Consider the following 20827-nt stretch of genomic DNA (forward strand, 5'->3'; position numbering starts at 1 on the left):
CCTCCTCCCCTTTTTTTATTCCCGCCTCCATGTTTTATGTATATGTGATCATATTTTACTTTTTTAAAAAGGTTTTATTTAATTGAGAGAGAGAGTGTGTGTGCATGAGAGAGCACAAATGGAGGGGGAGGGGCAGAGGGAAAAGCAGACACTACACGCCACCCCCCCCACCACTGAGCAGGGAGCCCAACACATACATGCCTTGATCCCAGGACTCTGAGATCATGACCTGAACAGAAGGCAGACACTTAACCAACTGAGCCACCCAGGCACCCCTACATTCTTTTTTTTTTTTCTTTTTTAAAGATATATTTATTTATTAGAGAGGATGTGAGCAGGGGGAGAGACAATGGGAGAAGGAGAAAGAGAATCTTAGGCTCCACACTCAGTGTGGAGCCTGGTGTGGACTTGATCTCACAACCCTGAGATCATGACCTGAGCCAAAATCAAGAGCCCAAGGCTTAACTGACTGAGCCACCCAGTGCCCCATGTCTTTTATTCACAATTTTCTTACATCTTCTTATATCCATTTCTTTTCTACTTAAAGAAGTCCCTTTGGGGTGCCTGGGTGGCTCAGTTGGTTAAGCCACTGCCTTCGGCTCAGGTCATGATCCTGGAGTCCCAGGATCGAGTCCCGCATTGGGCTCCCTGCTTGGCCGGGAGTCTGCTTCTCCAGCTGACCTCTCTCCTCTCATGCTCTCTCTCTCTCTCTCAAATAAATTAAAAAAAAAAAAAAAATCTTAAAAAAAAAAGAAGTGCCTTTAACTCTTCTTCTAAGACTCATTTATCTTTTATTTGTCTGGGAAACTCTTTACCATTCCTTCAAATTTAAATGATTACCTTGCCAGATAGAGTATTCTTAGTTGTAGGTTTTTTTCCTTTCAGGACTTCGAATATGGCATGCCACTCCATTCTGGCTTGCAAAGTTCCTGCTGAAAAATCAGCTCATAGTCTTAGAGATTTTCCCTTGTAGGTAACTTTTTTCTCTCTCTTATCAAGTAACTTTCATTCAACTGAAATTCAGGATCTGTTTTTCTGTGTCCATATATTTGCAAGGGACTAATTCACATAATTAATGCAGGGGATGCTTTTTTAATTTATTACACAGACTATATTAGGTATTTTGGAGAACACAAGATTATTTCACTCAAAAAACTTTAATTTAAAATGCTTTTTATGAGTAGGAGAGGTGGCCTTTGAGTAAATGCTAAAGTATGCCTCGAAGTGGTAGAGAAAATTCGTTTATTTGAGCTCATGAATCTTATATTTTATAACATTGCACAACAAGCACATGTTTTTTGTTCTTAAACAGGTTTCTGCATGTTTGTGCTGAGTTTGGTGAAGAAACATTATCGTCTGCAGTTTTATATGGTCTGTATTAACCATAACTACATGTAATAAAAATGTGCTTGCCTTTTTTTTTCTATAGTGAGAAGATCTAATCTGCTAGTTGATGTTTTGCCTAAATTTGAGGGGTATTTCAACTTTGGATGACTGTTACATACAAAAGGTTTAAGTTGTACAATTCTTGAAGATTTAAAAATTTTAACTGGTTTCAAAGTATCTATGCTATTTTTCTATGGACAATAACTATCTTTATTTGTCCTTAGCTGAGCATAAGGAGAACAGAACATATATTTTCCTGGTAGCTGTGGTTAGTCACACAATTAATTGCATAATTCTTTTTGCCCTAAGGTGTTTTATGTAGTTTATCATTGAATTGTGCTTAGTATTTTATGAAATTTATCACTGTGTATGATGAATTTTTCTTATTTTCTTAAAAAGTAGCTAATTATAAGAATGTAAAATGGAAAATATAGTATTTAGATCTGTGAATTCATGTATTAATAAGGCTTGTTTTGGATTTGGATATATTTCCTATTCTTTATGCTTTGCTTTTCCACATTGAGATACCCTGCTGAGCATCATCACTGGGAAACTGTAATACTTCTTAAATTTCTAATTTGGGGGAATCTTGAGGAGAGTCAAATTATCCATGAAAATCTAGAAACCATCAAGACGAGTTAGAAATAATAGAATCTCTATGAAAACATAAATTTTATTGGAAAAAAATCATTTATGCATTTTGAAGTGACCAAAATGAAAGAGAATTAGATCTTCTATGCAGATAAAAATAGAACAAATATATTATAAAATCTCATTTATTATTTGCCAAAATGAGATTTATTATGAATAAATCCAAATCTTAAAAATTTTGAACATTTTATAAATTCCAGTCAAAATTATGAGACAGATATAGAAACGTTAAGGTATTTTTTTCCCCATTCACATTCTACTCATACAAGTGATGCTAAAAAAATTACTAAAATGGCATCTCTCGGGCTAGATGGACTTGATGAAACACACAGGTTTGAAATTTTGAAATTGAATACTGTCCTTGAATGGTACTGTTGGAAAGACCAACTTTCAAGTATGGAATGCTGGTGTTTAAGGGTAACTGGTCCCTGTTGGTTTCAGTTATCTGAAGGCAGAAATAACTCTCTATGGGAAAAGTTACCATAATGAACTGTGAAAAAAGAATAGCTTTTAGCATTTTTAATGCAGAATGCAGCCAGAGCAAAATGGTCCTCTCTAGATGCTGTAAGAACAGCAGACATTTCTAATTATCATTTTAATCTAATGATTCAGGATTATTGTATATTTTGTATATGTTTTTAAATTCAGTAATGTTTCCCAGTATTGTTAGCATTCCATTTTTGTTTAAATTAAGATTACTTTGTTAAATGTCTTCATGGTTTTAAATGACTATAATTTACTAGACTAGTAGACCCTCAGATGACTATAATTTACTAACAGCGTTTATTTTGTATGTCCCTATCTTACAAACTTTGACCAAAAGTCATGCTAGAAATTTGTGTTTCAAAATTGCTCTTGCTTCCAGGGCTGCACTGATCAGCTGTGCTCACTAATTGTTGTGTTGTTGGGCTATTAACAGTTCGCATGGACTCATGTCACTCTACTGATAACAGTTACTCAGTCACATCTTGTCATCCAAAATCTGTTTGAAGGCATGATATGGTAAGGGGACAGCATTATGCTGCTTTGTATTTATGTCCTAGCCTTTTTAAAGCTCTTTCAGTCGGGCAGTGTCTTATAGATTTCTATTAAAATGTACGTACTCTTTGTTGTTGCTCTATCACTAAAATATCTTACTGAGTTTTGCTTTACTCTTTGACAACTGAAGACAAACACTTCATTAACAACTTGAAAACCCTTCTTTTTCGGCTTCCAAATAAAATGCAGGAAGTCCTCATAAAAGCTCCAAAAATTAATTACATTTTTAGGTGTTACTACATCTTATGTGTCTTTTTACAAAGCATACACAGATTTTAAAAAGAGTATATTATTTTTGTGGAGTGCAAAAGAACATGAAAGTTGGCTTGTGAGCAAACACTGTGCTTAATGAAAGTTGAGTGGGTTCTACTCTGCCTTTATACAGGAGTGTCCAGATTTCAGATGGAATTACTTGCTGTCTAGCAGTGACTTGAATATTCAGAAAGCATTTTTTTATTAGTTTAAAATTATAAAAATTATTAGTTAAAAACAGAGTGGAGAAAAATGATTTAAGAAATCTGACCATGTTATCCCCACATTCTTTTTAAACCCATTAGTTAAAATCTGTTATAGTCAATAGGTCTTTGTCAAGATAAAATCCTTCACAGCTTTGTGTTTTGTTCTTGTTTTTTTTTTTAATACCAAGGGGTGTGTGTGTGTGTGTGTAAAATGATCAGAATCATTTTGAGATTGTCTTCCATATACAAACTTTTAATTGATAGGGGGCAGCTACTGAAATTAGTAGGTTTTATAAAATTAGCAGGGTTTAATATAACTATAGGCTAAGGTAGAATTAAAATTGATAGTTCTTCCCGAGAAAGAATTTGTATTAAGTGCTTGTTATAAATTTATGAGATTATATTGTGTCTAAACAAATGACTCCTTTCCATTTTGAAAGACTGCTTATTTTAATTCTTTGTGCTGTTATAACTTGTTTCTCATAAAACTGAAATTTGAAAGTCCATAGCTATAGAAATGGATTGCTTAATATTAAAATTAAATTGATTATTTAATATTTTCCTTAGCAATATTCTCCTGATATGTTGGTTTATTTATAGATTTTTCTCTGCTGAATTGCATTAAGCTGATCTGGGCAAATTTACTTGATATATATCATTTCTACTAATGTTTTGGCAAATGTTCTGGATGAGGCTGCTGTATAATCCAAAGGGTTATTGCGTTGGTTCTTTATGAGTCATGACCTGTATAAATGTTTGACACTTAATCATATGGACTTTTTTTCTGATTTTCTTTAAGGTTCCTTGTTCCAATATCAAGTGTTATTTGCAATGACATAACTGCTTACCTTTTTGGATTTTTTTTTGGGAGGACTCCATTAATTAAGGTAATGGAACATCTTGAGCAAGCCATTACCATAACCTTAAGATGAGCCACTGGAGAAAATTTCCAACAATTTGGTGCTGTTGTACATTTTTATTTGTGAGGTGCTTTGATTTTCCCATAGCTGTATTTAACAGCCACAGTGTAGGGGCAGTGAGCCATATTTCCCAATGATTCCATCTGGATACTTTGTGAGATAGTCTCTTGGCTGCTCAATAAGGACCTGTCTCTATCAATTATCCTTCATCTTGTGAAGGCTCATTTCATCTTTCCGCTGGTTTCTTTCCATTAGCTACAGTGCAAGTCTTCCTTCTTCCATTCCATTGTAGCAACCCTACAAACAAGTCTTTCCTAGACTCTGCTCCTTTAGCAATTTTTTTGAAAGGGTACACTTAACTATCTTCCTTCACATACTCATGTCCATCTGTAAAGCTTTTACACCCAAACTCATTTCAAAAAAAAACCCTGAGGCCCTACAATAAAATACTGGTAATGCAAGTAATAAGTAAATGTTAAGACAAGGGAAAGAAAAATACACATGAGCAGATCATGTGGTTTTGCCTTTGATTTGGTTCTACTTACAGTCAGTGGAGGCAAAGAAGGAAATGAATTGTTACACAGTTCTCATTTTGGAGAAGAAACAAACCAATTCCTCATGGAAAAAATCATAGAACTAATTACTTTTAAACAAACTTTTCATGTTGGGGCTTTAGATAGGATTCACTCCATTCATATATCGGGCAGAATCTTTAATAATATTCCCACAAATATGTTAATTGGCTCTTTTGATGTTACTACATGAAGGCAGTTTGGAGGAACTGAGACAGTTGTGCAGGTACCAAACCTGTTTGATCAGAACGATACGAGAGAGGCTTAAGTGTTCCCAGAGGAAAGCATGAACTCATGAACTGCTTATCCTTCAAGAAAATCTTCCATAAATTCTTCCCCACATAGGAGTCTAGCATACAACATCGGGCTGAGCTGTAGGGATACAGGCAAGCAAGCTAAATATATATATATTTAAACATTTCTAAAGCTGCTTCAGCATAAGAGTACGTGATTAAATATTCAAGGCTTCTATATCAGATGAGAAGTTTTTGACTTTGGAAGTCTTGAAAGAGGTTGTTATGGATGTAGAAGAATGTTACTGTCTGATTTTGAACTTAGATTTCTAGTGAATTTAGGGCTGGATTAGTTGTATAATATACCCATATGTAATTAAACAAGTTAACCTCTAAATCAGTTTGATATAGATCAATTAATTTGATAAGTTATCTTTATTTTTTTTTTGAAGATTTATTTATTTGAGAGAAGACACAAGTTGCGGGGAGAGGCAGAATGAAGGGGGAGAGAGAATCCCCAAGCAGACTCCCCTGCTGAGCACAGAGCCTGATACAGGGCTCAGTCCCAGGACCCTGAGATTATGACCCCAGCCAAAATGAAGAGCCAGATGCCCAACCCTGAGCCTCCCAAGTTCCCAATTAAGTTATCTCTGAAATAATCAACAGTCACTTTTCAATTTGAGCCAGCTCCTACTTCATGACAGTAATACTGAATTATCCTAGGAAATGGTGTGTATCACTCTTGTCTCTGTGGCAGAATTGTTATCAGATTTATCAAGAAACTGTTTCGATCAACGTTTTTGGCTTTGGCCTTTCATGAACATCGTTAAGACAAGAGGTCTATGAAGAGATCATATAGTTTAGCCTGTCACCTGTTGCTGTCTGCATAAACTTCTGTCTGATATTTATTTGGCTTCTGCCCTCACCCGTCCACTGAAAGGGTCATCACAGAGGTCATCAGTGATCTTCTGATGACCAGATCCCTGTGTATCAGTCCTTATCTTATAGGATAAGGCAGTTAGTGCTGTCCACTCCCAAATCTTTTCCTCCTGCCCCTGCATCACTGATTTCCAAACTTTCCTCCAGATTTCTCTGCCTGAATGCCCCATTGACTGAGAAACAATAGCCGGAATCTGAAACAGTATCTATTCTTAGAAGCACAACATGTTCCTTTCTTCATGGAGACAGACATAGATTGTGACCAAAGGGAGAAGGATATGTGAATACTTGTGGAGCAAATACTGTATCTGGAGTGTTTTGCCATTTCAGAAAGAGGTCTGTCATATGCATGGCATTTTGGGGAATATACAAAAATCTGATGTGCTGCATTGTCCATGTTTTGTGATATTCTGTTTTTTTGTCAGTAGTAGGTCAATACAGATCGCATGTACTTGGAATGAGTACATCTCATCCTTATTGCAAGAACTATGCTCTTGTGGGGGTTTATATAAGCTTTAAAGTCATGGGATGATTTTAATCTAGAGTTTATAGTTCTTGATAGAGAAAAAAATAAGTTGAGGTTATACAGAAACAGACATATATTCACAGTATGTCAAATATTTGAGGGTCTAATATGTTAGATATTACTAGAGAAATTTGCACAAATAAGTCAGGATCATGGAGTGAAGGAAAAAGGGTTGCAGAGCCATTCCAATAAGAAAAAAGTAAGGAGAGATGTATAAGGTATTGTGGGAATTTACTGAAGAGAGTTTGCCTGTGTATTTGTGTGTTTTGTGAGTGGAGTAACTCTTTTCAATTTATTTGACCTTTTTTAGTTGTCGCCTAAAAAGACTTGGGAAGGATTTATTGGCGGTTTCTTTTCCACAGTCGTGTTTGGATTCATTGTGAGTTTTGCTGGGATTTTTATTTACATTTTGGAAAATGATGGCAAGTTTTACTAATCTATTCTAAACCTAAAAAAACTGAACCACAAAATGTTAATAATGTATTTATTAAAACCCACTAAGCAGAACCAATTTTGTACCCCAGTAGCTCTGATCATGGCCTCATATCAGAATTACCTGGGGATCTTTTATAAAGTCTATGTCCCAGCCCTATCCCAAGTCAGTTAACTCCCCTAGCTGATTCTAATGAACAGCTAGGCTTGAGACCCATTGCTGTGCTGTTGTGTTTTGGTAGTTTCTAACAGGTGTTCTGCCTGTGGTGGGTGGTTGGGGGACCCAGTTACTGGGACAAGTAGTGGCTTTGAGTAAAGCAGAGAATATTAATGATATTGAAGAACTCTGACTCCTTAATGCATACCGGCTAGTTCACTTAGTGGGTACTGCTGTGAGCCCAACTTGTAGGAAAAGTTTGTTAAAACTAATTGACATTTACTTTTAGGTATGCATAACAGATATTGTTAATGTTTCAAAAATTAGTGTACAGTTACAGAATTTAGGTTTTTATTAAAAGAGGTCTTGTGAGAATCGAAGGTTATAATAAAATGGCTGGATAAAAGATAAGTATACAAAAACTGTTAAGTTTAAGTTTTTAATAGAATATATATATAAGCATATATATAATTATTATTATTTTCATTCACTGTTTCATGGACTCTTGCTTTGTTATTCAGGCTGCCTACATGTTATCCAAATACCAGTACTTTGTCTGCCCAGTGGAATACCGAAGTGATGTTAACTCCTTTGTTACAGAATGTGAACCCTCTGAACTTTTCCAGCTTCAGAGTTATTCACTTCCTCCCTTTCTAAAGGCAGTGTTGAGACGGGTAAGATAAATATATATAAATAAATATAATATAAATATAGGATCCTGTATCCCAAAGATGAAGGTTCATTTAAAAGTAGCACTAAACTTCTGTCACCTTGTGATTTCCCTTTCTTGAACATAAAATGAATATTACTATCACAAACCAGCTGTCTGTTAGGAATTTACTTACCTTGTGGTTTGAATGATTATTGATGGTAATTTACCTTGTATTTGTTTTTGTTTTTTTTAAGATTTTATTTATTTATTTGACAGACAGAGATCACAAGTAGGCAGAGAAGCAGGCAGAGAGAGAGGAGGAAGCAGGTTCCCTGCCGAGCAGAGAGCCCGATGTGGGGCTCGATCCCAGGACCCTGGGATCATGACCTGAGCCGAAGGCAGAGGCTTTAACCCACTGAGCCACCTAGGCGCCCCTACCTTGTATTTGTTTTGAGAACATTTTTCAGTATTCCTTAGATTTCTGCAAATCAAATGGGTTACAGTGAGCTTCACTTGTAACCGGTAGGAGTGGACTCAATTTAAAGCTTAATTAAAAAGGAATCAACAGCTCAAAGATTCCTTGACTTTTAGGGGACCTTTAATAGTGCAGAAAGCTGCTGCTTCTAAAAAATCAGTTTCCCTTTGAAAAGCATACTGTTGCCATTTGAAGGTAATGTTTGAGGCCTCTCACTGGAGGATGTTGACATGCTGTCCATTAGAACCCTGCTGATCTATGTCATCAAGACTGGTGGGTGGTTGGTTAAAGTAAGGAATCAAATAGCTGCATGTGTGTGCTGTGTACCTGTGTGTATCTGAGATATTTTAACTAAAGTCCATAATTTTTGAGGAGGAAGTTAACCAAAAAATTATTTCTCTCCTCGAATATGCAATACATGGAATCTAAGATTTTTTTTCAGTGTCCAAGCCATCTGTTATCTGCTGTAAAACTTTTTGGTACTGCCAGTCTTTGAATGGGACAAGGCCTTTGCTTTGAGAACGGGTCCAAAGACTGGTGTTCAGAATGATCTTTCTAGAGCCTACCTATGCGCTGTCTGCAGTTTGTAGTTCCCCAGTCTATTTAAAGTTGAACAAGAACCAAGAATTTACTAAATAATTTGTGTGGAGAATTATTCTCAATTTCTATTATTTCCTCCCTGAATCTTTTATGACTGTCTTGCTGATGCTCAATTTGCTCGTCTTTTTTTTTAAAGTAAAAGGCAAACTTTTCCCTCATTTTGTCATATACAATTAAAGTGAAATAAAATACAAAAGTTATACAGTTCTAGTAAGAAACAAATTCAGAAATTAACTCAACTGATTCTTGGTAAACCTACAACTCAAGTATTGTAGAAGTTTCTATACGAACTAGAGTATCCTGCCAACTGCAAGATATTAGTGTGCCCGGTGCTTAGAGAGGGGAATGGAGAGTACTGGCTAAGTAGAGGATGGGAATGAGAGCTTACAACACATTTTTCTCCCATGATCCTGAAAGTTTATGAAGTTACCAAAAATGTGGTATAATGGTTTGATTTAATATTTATATCATAGTTCTTAGTGGAGGTGGCATGCTCAAATACAATTTTAATGCAGTTAAATCCCTTCCCCCTTTATTTTCTCTTTAGGAAACAGTGAGCTTGTATCCTTTCCAGATACACAGCATTGCTCTTTCAACATTTGCATCTTTGATTGGCCCTTTTGGAGGCTTCTTTGCCAGTGGATTCAAAAGAGCATTCAAAATCAAGGTGTGTGTTTAGAATGTTTGTTATTATTAGAGAATATAAGTAGAGAATATAATATAGTTGTAATTTGGTTCTCTCTTAGTCTCCCACATTAAGCCGCTGGGCAAAAACTTTTACATTCTATTTGTTTCAGCCTCAGAGAAATGCATCCTGGCTGATTTGAGTATATTCTATCTTGTTAAGTTTGGGACAGGCAATGTTAATACATTTTAAAGTGTTATGTCAGCCACATTTATAGAATTGGCATGTGTCAATGTTGGGACAAATGCAGAATCTTGGTGCTTCAAGTGCTCCTCCAAAAATCCAGCTATGAATCGTCCGAAGTTTATGTGTTGTGCCACAGTCTCACTTAAAGAGACAAGCAGGAGAACCTTTGGATATAACCATCCATTCTACTAGATCTGGGGTCAGTAAACTCTTTCTGTAAAGGAAGAAATCATTTATTAATCTCATTGTAGCTACCCAACTCTGAACTCTGCCATTGTAATGCAATGTGCATACTGCCCTGTGGCCAGTATGTCAACGAATGGCCATGACTGGGTTTTAATAAAACTTTATTTACAACATAGGCAATGGGCTAGACTAGGACTATGGGGCAGTTTGCTGATCTCTTTTCATGATACATAAAATTATCCCTATATTTCATTGAATTGGATTCTCAGAAAGTCACATGTATCTATTATCTCAGCTCTTGTGCCATTGGGAGTCAGAGAATAGCTACTGAAAGTGGGGTGAACAGAGCAGGCCTTTCTGGAGGAATTGGCATTTGAACAGGGGCCTGAGAAGAGGAGGAGTCCTATAGAAAAATAGAAGGAAGAGAGTTCCAGTGAGTGCAAAGGAGAGGAGGAGCTTAGCCTGTTTGAAGGGGAGTGAGAACACCGTGACTGTGGTAGAGAGGCAGCGATCAGACTGCAGAAATTGGGGGATCACACAGGGCTGCAGAAGCCAGGGAAATAAAAAAAAACCTCACTCGGTGAGTGCTTAAAATGGAGAAGACACTATGTTCGGTGGAATGCAGCATGCAGAAGTGTATAAATGTCTTTGTTCTCAAGCTGCTCACCACCTACTAGGGGGGACAACATGTGCCCACAGTGAACCCCAGCAAGAGCTGCCCATGAAGACTGTCCTGTCGAGGCTGCAAACGGCAGAGTGGAATTGAGTTACTATGGTTCTCTTGTTGCTTCTGAGAGTAGGGAGGAGAAGGAAGGAAATGCATTGTAAAAAAGTAACCGAAGAATTTTTCAGTAATTGTTTGAAACAAAGAAATGTTACATTTGGGATGGTATTTTCTTTAGTGGTCTCTAATGTGAGGTTCCTTCTTGAATGATAGATTATTTTGAGTGTCCAAAATGAAGGTATAATAGCTGTTGCGTCTAGATGTTTTTAGGTCGCCTGCGTACGCTAGAAGAGCATTCCGTCATTTCCATGTCCTTTGCACCCAGACAGTGGGTATGTCTAGAGAGTCCACTTGAGAGACTTACTAACCATTTCCTTCACTTGGGGCATTTAATGGACTAATGTGCCCCACATGATCTATTTTGATTTTCCTTTTACCTCAATACTTAAAGAAGAATATACATTATCGTAGCAAAATATTTATTTCGGAGTAAAACTATTAGAATTATCATGAGTTAGAACTAGTTGTACATCTATCAACAACACTAAAAAGAGCTCCTCAAATAATTTCTGGGTAAACAGAAAAGTCAGCTAGAACAGTATCAGATTAATAATAGCCAGTAGCGCTTTTGATTTAGAAAAAGCTTTACCAACTAAAAATGTTAGTACTAGATTTAATTAATATTTAATTAGTGTTACTTGACTGCTTTTAGTCAATTCGCTAATCATTTGAATGTGGGTACATATGTGAAAGACGTGGTTTTAACTTGTGAGACGTGCTCTAGTAAGTCTGCCTTTAGTGAGGAGATCCAGTAGTATTTTTCTTCAGGCCCCTAGTGCCAAGAGACATTTATAGGTAGGAGTTTTATAGCAGGTGATTTTTTGAAAATTTGCTCATATGTTTGTTTGTTTCTGAAGGATTTTGCAAACACCATTCCTGGACATGGCGGGATAATGGACAGATTTGATTGTCAGTATTTGATGGCAACTTTTGTGCATGTGTACATCACAAGTTTTATAAGGTACTTTTAGATTTTTAAAAATGTTTTATTAAGATGATTTCTTTGAATTCTCATTTCCATAGGCATTAGTTTGAACGAATTACTTTTTCTGTCAGTGGTAATTTATAATATAAAAAGGGAATGGTGGCCCCTGGAGTTTGCGTCACATTGTAGCCCTGAGAAGTATGATTAAGAAGAAATGATTAAATTATAATTATTTTACACACATATGCATAACTTAAGTAATAGTATATATCATGGTATTTAATAGGACCAAGGTAAAATCTAGGTAATGTGGGTGGTACTGAATTGACTCATCAGATTTCTCATTTTCTGTGGTATACAATGATAGTGAATACTAAGTAAAAGGAGGAGGGTGTAATAATTCATCCAGTCCACCAGCTATTGCTTGAGTGCCTGTGAAGTGTTGGGGAATGTTCCAGGCATGGATATAGCAAAGAACAAAACAAACTCCCTGCCCTCAGAGCTTATGTTCTTATTGGGGAGCTGGAGAGAGAAGGGGCAGAAAAGGACAAAAAACAAATCTAGTTTGTTAGCTGGTGGTAAGTGCCATGGAGAAAAATAAAGCAGGCCAGGGGATTATGGTTGTACGGGGGGTGGGGAGTGGGGTGGGGGGGTAATGGAGAAGTGGGGTGAATGGAGGGGTGTTGCTTTTTTGTATAGGGTGGTTTATTCTTGTTATTAAACCATAAGGTTTGGGGGCGCCTGGGTGGCTCAGTGGGTTAAAGCTTCTGCCTTCGTCTCAGGTCATGATCTCGGGGTCCTGGGTTGGAGCCCCACATCGGGCTCTCTGCTCAGCAGGGAGCCTGCTTCCCTCTCTCTCTGCCTGCCTCTCTGCCTACTTGTGATCTCTGTCTGTCAAATAAATAAATAAAATCTTCAAAAAATAAAAATTTAAAAAAATCCATAAGGTTTGGGATCTGCCTTAAAATGCTAGTTTGTGGTGTGAAAACAAACCACAGCAAGCAACGTTAAGTTCATTTTCCACAGTCTCTGCAGAGTAGCTGACATTTCCTTCAGAGAGTATTTAGAAATTCATATTTGTAGATCCCTAAACACATGTTTTAAAAATATACCCAGGGCAATGTTGGAATTTTGTATTAACTTTTATTTTTCTTGAGCAGTTTGTTAGGAGTTTATTTCGTTAATCTTTCCAAAGAATCAAATTCTGGCTTTGTTAGCTTCGTGTTTCATTGATGTCTCCTAGCATCTTTCATTCCTTCATCTTTCTAAGACACAATTTGCTGTTGCTTTTTGAGCTTCTTGAGATAAAGCTTAGTTTATTGATTTTCAGCCTTTTGTCTGAAATGTTCATCCAAGCCTATAAATTCCCTCTTAAGTACTGCTTTACTCTCACCTTACATGTTATGTTTGCATTTTCATTCTCAGTTATAAATACTTCCTGGTTTCCAGTATGATATCTGCTTTGGCATGTGGGTTATTTAGATGTGTGTTGATGGCTTTCCAAACAAATGGATTTCCTCATTCTCCTTCCTTTATTGACTTTGGCCTTCACTTTACATGGTCAGAAAGCATATTTCAGTTTCTGTTTATAGAGACTTGTGTCCAGTATCTTGTCTGTTGAGTATGTGTCCATGTGCCCATGGAGCACGTGTGCATCTGCATGGTGAGGATGTAGGGCTGTGAGTGTTAGCTACATCTTCTGTATACATTGTTTGTTTCCATTTTTCATCTTTTCAGGAAGAGAGCTTTGTCAAAATATCCCACTGTGATTGTTTCTTTTAAAACATCTATTTATTTTAGAGCGAGAGAGCGCAAGCAGGGAGGGCAGAGGGAGAGAGAGAATCCCAGGCAGGCTCCACAGCCAGCATGGAGCCCAACTCAGGCCCAACCCCATGACCCTGAGATCATGACCTGAGCTGAAATCAGGAGCTGGATGCTCAGCTGACTGAGCCACCCAGGCGCCCCTCCCCCACTGTGATTGTCAATTTACTTATTCCTAGTCTGACAATTTTTGCTTTATGTATTCTGTGGTGGCTTTAGGTATATACACATTCAGGACTGTCCTATCTCCCTGTTGAATAACTCCTAATATTGTTCTGTAACGTCCATCTTTATATACTATTTGCTTAAAGCCTATTTGGTTGGATATTAAAATAATGGCATCAGCCTTCTTTTGGTTAGTATTTATATAGTGATTGTCAATCCTTTTATTTTTAGCATTCCTTTATCCTTATTTAAAGCATGTTTCTCTTCTAACAGGCATATAGATTGACCTTAGTTTTTTTTTTTTAATAACCCAGAGGACATTTGTCTCTTTTTCCTTTTAAGATTTTATTTATTTGAGATAGAGCATGCACGTGCATGAGAGAGAGGGCACGCATGTGTGCACACATGAGTGGGGGGAGGGGCAGAGGCAGAGGGAGAAGCAGATTCCCCACTGAGCAGGGAGCCCGATGAGATCATGACCTCAGATCGCAGGACCCTGAGATCATGACCTGAACCAAAGGCAGACAAATGCTTAACCATCTGGGCCACCCAGGTGTCCCTAACTTTTATCGTTTTAATTGGGAGTGTTTAATACATTTATATGGCAGTTCCTGATATATCAGAGTATTAGTAATTAATGAATCCTTTGGACTCTGTTTTCAGATGGTGGCAGCTTCTGGGCATTAAATCACTTTTTTTTTTTTTTTAAACCTCTTCTCTCAATAGAGAAAAGTCATGCTGAGCCATGTTGTCTACCATTTGAAAGCAAATAGACAAATAGACTAATAGAAATACAGGGCTAGTGCCAGGGTGCATCTTGCTGGGAGAACCTGCTGACATAATTTTGTATTTAGCTGAACTTGCTACAATACTCTTCCTTTCCTCTGTGAGTCCTTACTCTGGGTTTGTTATGAAGTTGCTGAACCTTTTGATTCAGCAAAGACAAGCTGTGCCCTGACTGGAGTAGACAGTGGTGGTGAGAGACATCTGGCCGCGCTTCTGGCAGATGTGGAGCTAATCCTCGTGCACAAAGGTGATCCAGGGGATGGATGATCTGTGCTGTGGTGTGGTTGGTTTAATCAAAGACTTTTGTTGGGATATCCCTAAATAGCAGACATTTCCTTGTTACTGGGTTTTTTGTTTCCTAGAATTCCATTTGAACTGAACAGTTCTAAGAAATTTAGTTACCTGTGTGAATGTCCTTCTCAGAATTCGGTGCCCTTCTCCATAGGTCTTGCTGTTTTCCATTGGATTTTACTAATGTCTCTTTCCAAGAAGTGAACCATAATCTGTTTTTCATACTCAGATGGACTGTAGAAATTGCAGAGAACAATACATATATATTGATATTGGAATTCTGTTCGTTCTGAATTTGACAAAATAGCACTGTAGAAGATCACACAGGTGTAAATGAGTTGAGTTCCAGAGTCGAGGGTTGGGGGGAGTTACTATAATCCCTGACTATATGAGTGTCAGAGCAGGGAAAGGGTGAGAGTCCTGTTTAGGACCTTTTCTGATTCAAGTGCAACATGGAAGTGTGGGAAAAAGGGCTGGGGTCGGGAGGTAAGGGGTGGGGGCTGTTGGAGGAGACTTTCCTGGGAGAGAAGGGTAAGCATGCCTTACGTACCACTGCCTCGTTGTTGCCTTGGTTCTCCCCGGGCTCACTTCCCCTCCACTGGAACTGCTGTCAGGTGGGTGAGGAGGGCAGGCTGTCTGCCTCTTCATCCTCCTCTCAACTAGAAAAAACCCACTTTTGTTTCCTATATTGGGGTTCACCAAAGACTTTCTTTGGACAAAGCCTGTGGCATCTACTGTAGATCCCAGGTAGGGGCTTCAGTGCCAGGTCCGCACCTTAGTGTCCTGTCTCTCGAACATTCATAATACCCTAGGGGCACTTATTGAAGTTTCTCTGAAGCTAAAAATTTAAGGTATATTTTCATGTCCTCTACAGCTTATCTTCATCCACTGGGACTTTGCTCCCTTCCTTAAAGGATGGTTCTTGAGTCTTGACCAGTTAGGATTCGTTCCCTGTCCCCACCTCTAACTCAGGTTGCTCCTTTGAGATGTTTTGTAGAACTCAGATCTGCGCCCTAGATTGCCTACTGCTGTTCGGGCATTTTGTGTTTGTGCATTCTTCCCAAATCTACAGTATGCTTCTCGGTGCCAAATATCTATGGGGCTTTTTCTCCCTCAGACACCAACATTGGGCACTAAAGCGAGCTTGATCAGTAAAGGTGGTTACTCTACACTTACGTGCATGATTTATTTTCAGTTGGAAGTATATGCTTCCTTTAGGTCTCTCAAAATAACATGAACTTGGCCTTTTCTGCTTTGTTATCAGGGGTCCGAATCCCAGCAAAGTGCTACAGCAGTTGTTGGTGCTTCAACCGGAACAGCAGTTAAATATATATAAAACCCTGAAGACTCATCTGATTGAGAAAGGAATTCTACAGCCCACCTTGAAGGTATAGCTGGATCCAGAAAGGGAAGGACTAATCATAAGGAGTTCTACAGGAAAGCACTGACCGATGAAATTTTGTAATTGCACAGAAAACTGGTTAAAAATGCAATAGATTGAAGTTTTATGACACGAATGTCTCTTCTCGAAATTACTGTGAATATTTAACACTTACTTGATCTAAGTTATGAAATAAGTAGCAAATTATCAGCAAAGAAATCCTGTACTTTTTCTAAAGTGTATTTTCTGATGTTAACTTCCTTCCCCCGACTTGCTAGGTTTCATAATGTAAAAGACTTGTGTTTTAAAGAGTCAAACGGAAAAAGAGTAAATTGAGGATGTCTTAAGATTGCATCTGGCGTTGTGCCCTTTGCACAAATATTTACTTTTGTACTTGGAGCTGCTCTTAATTTTAACAAAATGTTTTGTGTAAGGCACAATAGGAAGTTAGTTCTCCTGCACTTCCTCCTCTCAGTCTGAAGTCCTTTCTGAAGGGCTGAGTTGGATCCAAAAAAGAAAAAAAAATCTTGTCTGTTTTTCAAAGAAATAAGTAATCATTTGCCAGGGGAAAACATGCCATTTTTAGGTAGGTTCAAAAAGAGCAGACATCAAACTCGACTCCTGATAAAATCATTTGGAAAAACATGACAGTTGCAAAAAAAAAAAAGAAAAGAAAAGAAAAAAGAAAAAAGAAAAAAAAGTGTTCAAGAAAAACAAAGGAGAATTCTGCTCTGAAGGACATGATTTAGGCATCTTTCACAGATTCTCTCCACAGCCGATCACAGCTCAGGAGGCCGAGGATAGAGATGAAGGCCCCGGGCCACCTCTTGGTCGAATCCTCTGCTTTTCCTTGTTTCCTAGTGAACTGGCATCCATCAGTTCTGCAGCCTCAAGCCCGTAAGATCAGTGTAGGGGATAGTGAGCAGGGGTGGTGGCTGATGCAGAGCTAGAGGGGCCCGTCCCCAGCGGGGGCTCTGCAGGCCTGTGTCCCGGGGGGGCCTCCCTGCTGGCACCCTGGGCGGGCAGCCCTCGGGAAACTCACCTGGCAAGGAGGAAGATCGGCCCGCAGACTCAAGCCCAGGCCCACTCCCTGCTAACAGCTCATCTTCGCTCCCTTCCTCTTGTACATCATGTCATGAAATCTGAGGACATCAGCTGATGATTTTTTTCTTCCAAGAATGAAAATCAAGCAGAAGTGATTCTCATCAAGAACCAAAAGCACACGAATGCCAAACCTTTCCTCTGTGGGACTGGACACTGTAACCAGATAAGAAGTGTATTCTCATCAGTGACTGTAAATAAGCTGCCCTTGCTGTGTGCGCTCTGCGACCGTATCTGCTGTAGAGCACGGGGGGGGGGGGGGGCACAGAGCCCTCCGGACGCGGCCTCGTGCTCCGTGGTGAACTGTTCAGAGGGGAGAAAAAGAGATTTTTCAAGACTGTTTTACTAATGAAAAGAGTAATATTTTTGTTTAAATCAGAAACAGATTTCAGTTATTTTCTATTTCCGTTCTCCTCCAGTACCTGGAATAAGAGATGATGGATCTGCCCAGGATCCGTGGATGTGAGTCGGTAACTGGCAGCTTCATCTGTGCACTACAGGACCGCAGGAGATCTAGTTACACTCCGTACCAGAGATCTGAGTTCTCGGTTTGGCACGCACGCAGTCAGTTCGCCTGCACGGGATGTGTTCAGTCAGCATTATTTAAGACATCCCGTAAAAACCTAGAATTGGCACTGGAAATGTTATTACAGGAGGGAATGATTCCTTTTCAAGTCAGGCTACCTGCAGGTTTGATTTTCAGCATCTCTCATTTACATTTGCCTCATTAAAATCTCCAAATGCTGATTGTAAAAGAATTTAGATTAGCAGAGGTTAAAAAATACGATGAAAAATTTGCCACAGAACTTACATTGAAAACTTGGTGATATGCACAATAAGAACTGCTTGGAGATATGTGGTTCCCTCCGCATTTTTCTTTAAAGTGATTGGTGAGGCACTGCAATGCAGAATTATAAGAGAGCATTACTGAATACACGTATTATAAAATCAATCCTATTATAAACAAAATATGAAGCTAGAAATATTTGGGGGTCACAGTAATAGCTTTCATCAAATATACTTTTAGAGTTGGGTGTACATTATTCTATATGTAAAAAAGTAAATTCTTAATTTTAACAGAGCTCTAACGATTGACCTTTTTAGTGTACTTTTATAGCATGTATATTAAAATAGAATATATTTTAGCAAAAGATTGCCATAAAACCCTGACTTCAATCATTTTTATATTCGTGCTGTGAAGAGAGCTTAAATTCCAGTGTGGGAATGTGGTGAAAGTAAAATAAAAGACTGGGAACTTCCTTCACAGTAATGGCTACTTGTTCCAAATTTGCTATTTTTGGAGGGACTGTACTTGTACTAATTGCTTGACTTTTGAATATGTGGGATGCAAATGTTTCCTCAGTGCTTTTCCCCTCGTGGTAATACATATACATTTACTGTCTGTGAATAAAAAGACCACACCTATTACCCCTCCCCCCCTTTTGTTTCATTTATCATCTCTCTTCCGCAGGACTTTGGTTTGAACAAAGACGGTATCACCTTGTTCAGTGCAAAAGAAAAAACTAGAAAGTGGACATATACTGTATATGGGTGGAAGATAGCTTATGATTTGTGTCAAGTTCTCTGAATCTTTTACGAAAACTGAGCTAGGAAAATAAAATTGAAACAAATCATATTTTGACTCTTTTGTGCCATTTTCTCACTAGAGAATCATTCGTTCATTCAGCTAACGTTTACAAACTGACCACAGCTATGTTAAGCATTGCGTCTTATCTGTATCCCATTGCCAGCGTCTCCAGTGACACCTTCAGGTCTGGGATCCATACGGCTGTTATGAGAGAACATGTGTGTTGAAAGGTGATATCCTCTTAATAGAAAGAGTACTCAATTTTTATGTTTTCCACGGCTTATAAGGACGTATTTACTTCTGTGACTCTCCGATCTGGTCCCCTAGACTTTAAGCTATATGGCCGCTGAATGGCAGCAGGTTTTTATTGTTGTTGTTTTAAAGATTATTATTTGACAGAGACACAGTGAGAGAGGGAACACAAACAGGGAGAGTGAGAGGGAGAAGCAGACTTCTCACTGAGCAGGGAGCCAGACATGGGGCTCCATCCCAGGACCCTGGGATCATGACCTGAGCTGAAAGCAGACGCCTAACGACTGAGCCACCCAGGCACCACTGTGGCAGTGGTTTTGATCAGCCATTGTGTCCCCAGTGTCTGGCTCCATGCCAGCACCCCTGAGGCCTTTGAACTTCTGAATGGATGAATGGGTTTAGAGTCTTAAGACCCAACTGTGCACATTTCTACTTGTCTTCATTGGACAGCCCTTCCCCACCCATCCTGGTTTTCATTTGCATGACCCTAAAATGGATGTCATTATTCCTCATTCTTAGGGTTAGGGATTAGGTAAAAAAAAGTACATAGGAAAGTATCATGATTTGTGTCCCGCATAGAGGAGCTGATCTGTATCCTTAATGTCCTCTCTTCATCCTTTCTGTTCCTCCTCTTGTCCAGATCTGATGCAAAGGGATAATCTGCTAGAATGGAACAAACAGAAACCACATTTGGCCACTTACGATTTAGGCGGGGTTAACATCAGGAGTTCCTTGATTAGTAGACAGCCCGTCTGCTGGCTTCAGCAAACCTGTGGCATTTCCCAGATATCCAGTGCGGGGCTTTGTCCCAGCTCCAAGAATAAGAACTGTCGGTCTTCGCCTAGTCACGGAGACAGAGGTGAATGCCCTATGAGGTAGGTGTCAATTGGGGCAGTGACAAATGTATAAAGTGGAGGGGGAAATGGGAGATCACCGTTCCAGCCTCCATTGAGGATCTGTCTGCGGTACGGACAGTCTGCCGCCAGCTCTCTCCATCTACTCCGGAAACTTGACACTTGACGAAGTGTAAAAGTCACTCCTTAAGGAGGGGCTGTATTTGGGAATATGTATGTTGTGGCTGCAAATAAAAAGCAGATCTAGACAAATGAACCCAAATCAGAAACCTGTCCTACCTCACCCAATGCCATTTGTCTTTCTTTTCCTGTGCGGAAGGGGAGGACGTTCTTGAATCATTAGATAACATAGTCATTTAGTAAGGGTTGATGAATGGAATGGCATTTGATAATGGCAGGTGAGTTTCTAAAAGGAGCTGAAAAAATGCAGCCTGCTTCTCTCATGTGTACAAGGGACATGAATGGGTAGAGCAAAACCTTGTTGCCCAGATAGCGAAAATCACTGAGGGACGGTCCACCCAAAGGTGTCCTCTCAGTGAGAAACCGAGATCTCCAATTGCCATCAGACTTAGAGCACAACCTTACTGTTCTGGGGCATGAGTTCTCAGACCCCCCCCTTTCCACTGTGTGCCCAGCTTGAGTTCACTTGATCCAGTCTTATTCTGTTCAAGAATGTATGACGACAGACTTCAGACAGGACCTAAAAGAGTGAGAAGTTCAAGAACATTTTTGAGTAATCTAGTAAGCATAGTTTTGATCAGTTTTAATCTCAAAAATTTATGA

General features: G+C 38.8%; 1 protein-coding gene across 3 annotated transcripts in view; it reads left to right on the plus strand.

The window, feature by feature from the left end:
• Positions 1-18986, plus strand: part of CDS1 (CDP-diacylglycerol synthase 1) — a 72999-nt gene extending 54013 nt beyond the window's left edge. For all 3 annotated transcript variants that reach the window (XM_047717865.1, XM_047717867.1, XM_047717866.1), the window contains 8 exons: positions 1313-1371; positions 2957-3039; positions 4333-4420; positions 7034-7102; positions 7834-7986; positions 9587-9706; positions 11738-11841; positions 16133-18986. In XM_047717865.1, the coding sequence (XP_047573821.1) occupies positions 1313-1371; positions 2957-3039; positions 4333-4420; positions 7034-7102; positions 7834-7986; positions 9587-9706; positions 11738-11841; positions 16133-16262 (806 nt within the window). In that variant the 3' untranslated portion in view covers positions 16263-18986. The remainder of the gene's footprint in view (positions 1-1312; positions 1372-2956; positions 3040-4332; positions 4421-7033; positions 7103-7833; positions 7987-9586; positions 9707-11737; positions 11842-16132) is intronic.
• Positions 18987-20827: the final 1841 nt, after the last annotated feature.

The sequence above is a fragment of the Lutra lutra genome, chromosome 2 (assembly GCF_902655055.1).
Source record: "Lutra lutra chromosome 2, mLutLut1.2, whole genome shotgun sequence".
Lineage (NCBI taxonomy): Eukaryota > Metazoa > Chordata > Mammalia > Carnivora > Mustelidae > Lutra > Lutra lutra.